Genomic DNA, 9,486 nt, shown 5'->3' with positions numbered 1-9,486 from the left:
TGAAAATAATGCTTGACTTGTTGCTAAAAGATGGATACAAACCACAGTAGTTGTAAAAGTTAGGAGACAGACCACAGTGTGAGCTGGAGTGTTCAGAAACATCTCTGGAGAATGTTATTTTAGATTGGTCTTCCAAAGGTAGATAGGGTTCAGAAAGATAGACAGGGGAGGAGCTTTTTTCAGAGGATAGAAATGTGCACAAACTGGGGTTTCAAATCTTAGCTCAACTGTGCTTAGAGGGGGCCTGCCCTGGCCACCCAAATTAAAACTGTGCCTCCCTCCACCTCCCAGCCTTCTTGAGTCCCTGACCCTGGCTCAGTTTTCTTTATCCACTTATCTTCTACCATATAATTTATTTGTGTGTTATGCTCATTCATTGTCTGCTTACCCTCAATACAATATTACCCCTTCCTCCCTCAACACACGTGTACACAGACATCTCCATAGCACCCAGAGCTGTGTCTGGTGCTCCATAAATGAGAAATGAGTGCTTAAATGAATGAATGGCTTGTTTGGGAGAAAGGAAGGAGACTGCCCAGGGGGCATGGAAGGTTTCCGTGACTTGGAAGTTTGAGAGAAGCTTGACAAAGTAGTTGATGACAGTGTGTGGAGGGCCTAGGAAAAATATTTGGGAGAACTTGGATCTTTTTTCCTGCAGGCCTGGGAGAAGCCATTTAAGTTTCTGTAAAAGCGATCTTTCAGGACTTCTCTAGTAGTCCAGTGGTTAAGAGTCTATCTGCTAATGCAGGGGACATGGGTTTAATCCCTGGCCCAGGAAGATTCCACATGCCATGGGACAAATGAGCCTTTGTGCCACAACTACTGAGCTCGTTTGCCCACCCTAGAGCCTGTGCTCCACAACGAGAACCACTGCAATGAGAAGCCCGCTCGCTGTGCAGTCAAAAACTACAATAAATGAATAATTTCAAAAACCTCAGTAGAGATTTTTTAAGAAGTGGTCTTTCAGAGGTTAACCCCTTTGTGACACTTTGCGTTCACCTGTAAACTGGAGGCACACTCCTTTTCCCTCTTCCTGTACAGAGATGATAGCGCATTAATGAGGTGATGTGTTAAGCACTTTGAATTCTAGAGAAGGATGGTGCAGAGGAGAATTTCAAGATTACCCTGCAAGGTACCATTTTAGTGCTCAGCAGAGTCTTTCGGAAAGGAGTGGAGGAGACAACTCACTTCTCCAGCTCGTCCCAGAACACATCAGTGTCTGAGCTCTCCTGTCGGATCTTCAGCATGTGCTGCACCAGGCGGATGGCGCGGTTGTAGGACTTGTCCAGCTCGCTAATGATGAACAGCAGGTCCGAGCTGAGGGCTGGCACGGCTGCATACTGCCACAGCAGAACTGGCAGGTACATGGCCACAGCTAAGGCCAGCAGCGAGTAGGGGAGGGCCTGCAGGGGAAGAGAAAGCTGAGGAGGGCAGCCCAGGGTTGCCCAGACCTTGCACCCTTGCAGAGAGAGTATTGAGGGAGGGATCTCATTCGCTGATTCCTGTCTCGGAAGGGGAAGGTAGAGAGAGAGACAGACAGACAGACAGACAGAGATGGGAAGGAAGGGAGGAAGGGAAGAGAAAGAGCACTAGCTGCCTGTTCCCACTGCCCATGCATGTTATCCTGGGTTGCCACCTAGAGGTCATGGCCATGGTCATTATGTCAGTCTAGGGGAGAGCACCTCATTCCCAATCTTCCACTTTTCTTGCTCTGACCACTCCAGATTCTTAACATCAGACATCCAGAGTTCACTAGCCTTCAAAATGCTGCCAGGGGCTCTGACATGGCTTTTATTTCGACTCTTCAGAGAGGAAGTCAGAGCCCCATTTCCTCCATGTAGTCTGCCCACCACCCCTCCCCACTGCCCCCTCCCCCCGCTCCCCCTCACCCCCATATGCAGTGGCTTTTTCTCCTCTCTGGATTCTTGGTAAGACCAAACTACACATCAGGCACTGTCTTGGATTCCTTGGGTGCTGTGTCTGGTCTCTGTGTGTGGAAGCTGATGTCGAGGTGTATATAAATTTGGTGTTCTTCATTATAATGTTTGCTCCCTGAGATGAAGGATTTTTCCTTATGGTTCCTTTTCACACTCACCACACCTAACAGGTTAGGCCTACTATTTTGCACACAGTAAAAACTCTACTTACAGAGACTTGGTTAAGGACATGTGTGCTGGGTACTGAATATGCATTTTTCATTCAGGGTCAGGTACTATCAGTATTTCTATTTTATAGACAAAGAAACTGAAGCATGAAAATGTTGAGAAACCCCCACAGGGTTATGTGTCTAGTAGGTGAACGAGCAGGATTTGGATCCAGGCAATTTGATTTTGGAGTTTAATCCCTTAATAAATGGGCTTCCCAGGTGGCTCAGATGGTAAAGAATCTGCCTGCAGAGCAGGAGATGTGGGTTCAATTGTTGAGTCGGGAAGATCCCCTGGAGAAGGGAACAGATACCCACTCCAGTATTCTTGCCTGGGAAATCCCATGGACGGAGGAGCCTGGTGGGCTACAGTCCATGAGGTTATAAACAGCTGGACATGACTGAGCAAATAACACACACCTTTAATAAATACTTGACTATAGCTTCTCCGAACTATAGTTTGAAGAAAAAGAGGGAGGGTGCATATTTGGTTGTGTGTGTGTGTTTCTGAACTAAATGAGAGACAGGCTAGGAAAGTCATATCAGGCCACGAGAGAAAATGGGAACATTTTCACTCCTGTCTAAGAAATTATATTTCTTGAAAATGAACTCTTCACCCTAGAGCTTCTGTTTCAATAGGTTTAAAGTGGAGCCAGAGAATATGGGCTTAAAGAGCTCTCAGGACATTTCATGATTGACAATTTGATTCTCTTCTGACATGTAAATCCCCGCTGCAGTACTTTGAACTCGTAAGGTGTTCAAAGAACACCTTGAGGTGTAAATTGTTATAACTATCATAAGCTGTAAACTGTCATAACTAGAAAACGCTATGAGTGACCTCTGTTTAAAACTGTAAATTGTACATACATATTACTTCTGCTCCGTCATGAAACCTCACTAGAATGACAATAAAGGGACCCCCCCATAATCCTGTAAGGACAAGGAAAATAGGAGAGGAGACAAGAGCGACAGTGTGTTGAAACCTGGGAAGTAGTTGTGTAATAGAGGCTACCAGCCTGCAGAGAGGATGCGGTGTTGAGGTAGGGGCTGCAAGTGCTTTTCACCACGCACAGAAGCAGAAAGGCTCAGGAATGGGAGATAACCAGATGCGTCTGAAAGTGGGGATGCACGTGGAGCTGGAAACAGGAATACTGAGGAAACAGACCCGCAGGTCCTTTCTGAAACATGATGCCGTCAGCCAACCACCCTTATGGTTTATTCTTTGGAAATGTTAAATCAGACAGATTCTGCACTTGGGTCCATTGAGGGCAGGGGGCCATACTGAGAATGGGGGACAGGGGGCAGTGACCTGTGTAAGTACTGGATGTTGACACCCACAGTTGAGTTCCAAGAGGATTGGCAGACAAGCTTGATGCCAACTGCCTGCTGCTCCCTCTGCATAAGTTAGGGACTGACTGATTCTTCTTGGGAAAACTGACCAGTCCAGAATATCAGATTGCAGCTGTTATCAGCTGATATTTGAGGTTTTCCTAATGAAATGGCCCAAAAAGGTCCCTTTAAACTGACTGCTTCAACCCGAGGCAGTCAGATAAAAGCAAGTGAGCAAATATATGACCAGATATTCGAAGAATGCCTGAAACATGAAAGTCAATGACCAAAATAAAATGGCAGGGGCAGGCAAGGAGAGAACATAATGACTCAGTTCCTCCCCCTCCATCCAGCTGGTAGAGCCCCAGCCACTTTACCTTGTGAGGCCAGAGGGATTTCGTCTTGGACTGGCCAGACTCATCCTGTTCGTGGTGAACCAGGGAGTCCCAACAAGAACTGTCCACGTAGGCAGCCTGCCGGATGCTGAAGTTACTGGGACAAAAGCAGCTGATAGGAGACCCTGAAACAGGAACAAAGCTTGAGGCAGCCCTGGGTAGGGGTGGGGGAACAGGGAGCTGGGGGACAATCAGTTAAGAGCTTTCCAAGGGTCACTTCCAGAACTCCGACCATCTCTGTATCTGTCAGGCACTGTCTTCTTCCCAGGCCCTAACTTTCTGGGTGAATGAAGAAGTAGGGGGAGGCTGACACATCTCCCTGGGAAAGTTAGTGAGCTCACTACGTAACCAGAAAAGAGAGTCAGAAATCCCAAATCAGGGACTCCCCTGGTGGCCCTGTGGCTAAGATTCTGTGCTCCCAATACAGGGGGCCTGGGTTCAATCCCTGGTCAGGGAATTAGATCTCACATGCTGCAACTAAGACCTGGCACAGCCAAATAAATAAATAAGTATTAAGAAAAACAAATCCTGATTCTGAGAAAGCTCACGTTGTCTTTAATAGAGGTGGCAGATTTGCTGAGTTAATCTAGCACCTGGACCACTCAGTATATGTATTTGTTAGTGTTTCTGCTCAGGGCTGGGGTTCTTGAAGATGAGTGGATTCATTGATGCTGTGATGACACAGCGTTTATTGAGCACCTGTGTTGCTGTCAGGCTCTGTCAGGCACTTAACATGTGTTCTTAAGTCAACAATCCAGGAGGTAGGGAGTAAGAAAAGGCCCCAAGAAGATAAGAGATTTATCTAAAGCTTGGCTAATTGAAACCTTTAGAGGTCCTGGAAAGATGATACGACTCTAATGTCTTTCGTCCACATGAAAATCAAAACAAACTAATTATTGCAATGATTTCAAGCATACTGGAATTAAGGCTATTTTTTATTGCAAAATTTTGGAAATGACTTTCAAAGTTTTTCTGCGTCTCAGCTTTGCTGACATCCTAAACAGATGCATAATCTCCCTTTTGGGTGATGCCCGGCCCAAGTCATGCGATCTGGACAGGGTGGGGGCTGTCTTGCTTCAGGGCCTACTGGGGCTTGGAAGCCACTTACCGGAGGAGAACTCCTGGGCAAAGGCTAGTGACACCAGCAGCAGGGGGAAGCCCACGGCTACGAACTTGACCATTCGGTCCAGGGGAAGCTCCAGACGAAGTCCTTTGAGGCGGGGGCCCTTGCGGTTGGGCAGCAAGGCATCTGAGAGCATGTACTCTGCAGCTGTGTGTGCGAGCGACATGCTGCTATTGAGCTTGGGCCCAGGGCTGGCAGACGGGGGTCCTGGAGAGTGGGGTCCCGGAGAGTGGAGTCCCAGTAGGTGGCAGCTTCAGGGAGCAGGCTTTCAGCAGACGGTTCCTGCAGCCTGGGCCTCACGAGCATCTGTGTGAGGAGCGGGCACTGGTTCTCTAAATAACTGGCTAGGCCCTGAGCCAGGCACCTGGTAATTAGAGGGAGGCATCGCCCAGTGGGTCGTTACTGGAGGAGGGTCGGGTGTCGGCTGGGGCTGGTGCCAGGCCGCCCTCTGGACCGTTGAAGGCAGACGCAGTCCTATGGCTTTAAGCTGCCCTGTCATTAATCTAGTATTTTTGGTGAGGTGGGGGAGAGGAGGAGGGCTGTCAAGCAGGCCCCCTGTGTAATTGGTGTGGAATCTGGGTGGAGATTGCTTAAATGTGTGGAAGGCCCTCATTTTGTGGTTTGGGGTGGGAATGGAGCCCCCAGGACTCCGCTAGGGTTGCGGCTCCGACATAGTACTTGTCCCAGTGATGATTTCTGCTTCGGGCCCAGGCTCCTTCCCAGAAACTGATCTGTTTTTGGCATTACGTCCCCTGCCCTGCTTCTGGTCTGTTTCTAAAATGTTTCAACCACATATTTACAATTTTCTTATGTTTACATTTTTTTTTTTAAAGCTCCCATTAGTTCTCTAGAAAGCTGAGGGAAGAGTGGGAGTGTTGACGTGCAGAGAGAACATGACTTGTGAAATCTGGAGGGAAAGTCTTCAGTGGACACACAGCAGCACTGTTTTTTTTTTTTTTTTTAATTTTTATTGAGTGACTGCAGGAATCACCTTTGGCTCAGTATTCTCATCTATCAAAAGGTACTATATTGGTTGCGAAAAATTGTAAAGATTGATGAAGAGTATTGTATAGGAAGATGGATTGTAAACTGTAAAGTGTAGTGCAAATGTCAACGTTTCATTTACTTATTTAAAATTTATTTAGCTGTGCTGGGTCTTCGTTGTTGTGTGTGGGGTTTTCTCTAGTTCTGGCAAGGATGGGCAACTTTAGTTGTGGTGCTTGGGCTTCTCCTTGTGGTGGCTTCTCTTGTTGCGGAGCACAGGCTCTAGGGGCATGGGCTTCAGTAGTTGCCCTGTGGCATGTGGGATCTTCCTGGACCAGGGGTCAAACCCATGTCCCCTGCATGGGCAGGCAGATTCTTAACTACTGGATCACCAGGGAAATCCAACTCTTACTTTGATTTGGTGGGGCTGGATGGGTAGTTGGAAAAGCAAACACTGGGGCCTATGGTAATTGTTGAGGCAGTCTGAACGCGGGTTGGAAAAAGAATTTCCAGACACAGAACATTTCAGAAGGGAGTGAGGTTATTAAGAACAAAGAGCAAAGATAAAGTGGGCACTGTGAGCACAGCGGGCAGACCTCCTGACAGACTGGGGAAAGCTAACAGTTTTCATGGGTTAATAGCCAATTTTTATAGCTTCAAGACAAAGAAAATTCCTGCTGGAAGATTGGTGCTAGGTGATTGGTTGGGGCACTATAGGGAGTGGACATCTATAGGGAGTGGACATTTACTGGTGTGGGCATCTTTGCCTAATTGGGAGTCAGGAAGCTTGTTAGTGATGATCAGGGGCTTTTGACAAGGTTACAAAGGGGCTCAGTCAGCTTCAGAGGTGAACTTCATTCTGGGCTCCGCTTCCGTGGCCTTGGTGTAAAGCCTCACACCTGTGTCCTTTGGGGCAGGACTCAACAGTAATCTCTCTAGTACCGCCCTTAGACTTGGCAAGAGAGGCTTGACCTTGGCTCTCAGGCTGGTCCCCTTTGGCTGTGGCCTTCCCACAAGGCAAGGAGTGCATGGGGCCACAGGGATGTTCCTGTTCAGGGCCCATGCATCTGCTCTAGGCCATTCTTCTCACACCTGGGGTGCTGTCATTCCCTGCTCCGATGACCCCTGTCTGCCTCTGGGGCTCGTGCAGGCCTTTTCCTCAGGTACACTGTCCCATCAGCAGATTATGCTGCTGGTGTGCAGCCCCTCACTGAGGGGGTGTGGATGGAATTTAGAAGTCCTGGAATTTAGAAGTCATTGTGCAACTGTGAGGCTTCTTGCAATGTGGGACTTAATTGGGTGGGGGAGATGGGAAGATTGAGAAGATTGAGAACACTGAGAAGATTGCTTATGTAATTTTTTTTTTTTTTCCTTTGGCTGTGCTGTGAGGCTTGTGGGATTCTAGTTTCCCAACCAGGGATCGAACCTAGGTCGCCTGCAGTGGAAGCACAGAGTCCTAAGCTCTGGACCACCAGGGAATTCCCAGGGACTTGGGCAGTTTGAGGATTCTCATTTTGAATCTGACATTCCTGATCATTATGAAGGGCTGTGTGTGTGTATGTCAAGGTAGGCAGATAAAGCATATTTTATTTAAGTTTGCTAACTTGATTTATAACTTCTGATTTTTTAGATACATGGCATGTAGGCTGGCATTACCTCTCTCCATCCCCAGGCTAGAGGCCAACTCTGATTCAGAGCTTCCCTGTGTGTACTAACTATGGATCCCTACCTAGGAGCTAGAGAAAGGGTCCTTTATTTCTGCTCCTCATTGGCCTCTCCACACTATGTGTTTTTGCCAAATGTATTTTTGCCAAACATTATTGACTTGTCTGTATGCATTTTCTTTTCCCTTTTAAAAATACTTTACATTTCAAAAATAGATAGCCAATGGGAATTTGGTGTATGACTCAGGAAACTCAAACCAGAGCTCAGTAACAGTCTAGAAGGGTGGGATGGGGAAGGAGGTGGGAAGGGTGTTCAAGTGGGAGGGGACATGGGTAAACCTATGGCTGATTCATGTTGATGTTTGGTAGAAATCAATGCAATACTGTAATGCAATTATCCTTCAATTAACAATAAATAAATTAAAAATAGTTTACATTTCAATGGCATATATAACATATATTAATATACACATATCCTATATATTTTCATCTGATCAAGAAATAGAACCTCAGTTAACACCTGAAAAGCCACCTTTGTGCTCCTTTCCAAAAACCATCATTTCCTGAGAGGTAACCATTATCCCAATTTCTAATAGCATAGATTAATTTTGCCTTCCTTATGCTTTATAGAAATGGAATCATGGGTATATATGCTTCTGTGTTTTGCCTCTATTGCTTTACATGATATCTAGGAGAATCCATTTTATTGCCTGATTTTATGCTCTGTGTAAGTGGAATCATATGTATGTATTTTTTTGTGTGTCTGGATTGTCTGCTCAACATATTTCTGAGGTTCACCCACATTATTGTATGTGTCAGATTCCCATTCCTCTTTATTGCACAGAAATACAACAACTTGTTTGTTCATTCACCAGCCAATGGACATTTGAGTTTTTCATTTCTGTTCTTATAAAATAATGCTACTGTAAACATTCTAATTCTTGGTGTCTTGTGGGGAATATATGTATGCATTTCTGTTAGTTATATACCGATGAGAACTGGTATATTGGAATTGCTGGGTCACAATGCTTTACATGTATTTGTTTTCAAATGATTGCTTTTATTTACATTTTCATCAATAGTTTGATGAAAGCCCAGTCCTATTTGCTACATATCCTTATGTTTTTGCAATCAAAAAAGTTTGGCCATTTAGGAAGGTGTGTTATAACATTGAATTGGGGTTTATCTTGCATCTCTCTGATGCTAAATGAAGTTGGTCACTTTGACCGTTTGGAAATTTTCTTTTCTGAAGTGTATGTTTAAGCCTTTTTTTTCCCCTCCTGGGTTGTATATATTTTTGAATATTTATTTGAGAATTTCTTTTTACATTCATCTGAGACCATCATCAGATATTTGTTATATTTTTACCTTCTGGGAGTCTCAGTTCCTTGTTGGGTATTGGCAAGAGGCCTTAATTCCTCAACAGGTAGACCTCTCCCTGCTTCCCAACCTCTCACAGAGAGCGAGCAAAGAGGGAGCCACCGTGCCTTTAACAACCTAACCTCTGAAGTTGGATTTATATTTCTATTTTTTTTCCTATTCAATAAAAGGAAGTTATGAAATCCAGCATGTTAAAGGTGATGGGAATTGGGCTCCACATTTTGAAGGGTGTATCAAAGGATTTGTGGAATATTTTAGGCCATGATTCCTGAGGAAATTTTTTTTTTCATCCAAATTGTCAAATTTACTTGCATACCATTATTCACAATATTCTCTTGTCATATTGTATTACTATCTTATTTTGGAAAAAAATCTTAAAAATACAGCAAAGTTGAAAGAATTTTCCCATGAACATCTGTAATAGTTGATTCTATCAATAGCATTTTACTTGGCTTGCTTTGTTAGTTA

The 9,486-nt window shown here is 45.2% G+C and overlaps 1 protein-coding gene across 1 annotated transcript in view; it reads right to left on the bottom strand.

Moving 5' to 3' along the window:
- PANX3 (pannexin 3) overlaps positions 1 to 5,156 on the bottom strand; it is a 7,147-nt gene extending 1,991 nt beyond the window's left edge. Inside the window, exons 1-3 of the mRNA XM_010829427.1 lie at positions 4,976 to 5,156; positions 3,850 to 3,992; positions 1,189 to 1,403 (exon numbers count right to left, since the gene is read on the bottom strand). Of these exons, the coding sequence (XP_010827729.1) occupies positions 1,189 to 1,403; positions 3,850 to 3,992; positions 4,976 to 5,156 (539 nt within the window). The remainder of the gene's footprint in view (positions 1 to 1,188; positions 1,404 to 3,849; positions 3,993 to 4,975) is intronic.
- Between the last annotated feature and the right edge of the window lie 4,330 nt (positions 5,157 to 9,486).

This window comes from Bison bison, unplaced genomic scaffold (assembly GCF_000754665.1).
Source record: "Bison bison bison isolate TAMUID 2011002044 unplaced genomic scaffold, Bison_UMD1.0 scf7180017864506, whole genome shotgun sequence".
Lineage (NCBI taxonomy): Eukaryota > Metazoa > Chordata > Mammalia > Artiodactyla > Bovidae > Bison > Bison bison.
The sequence above is the reverse complement of the archived record's forward strand: the minus strand, read 5'-3'. Positions and strand labels throughout refer to the sequence as shown.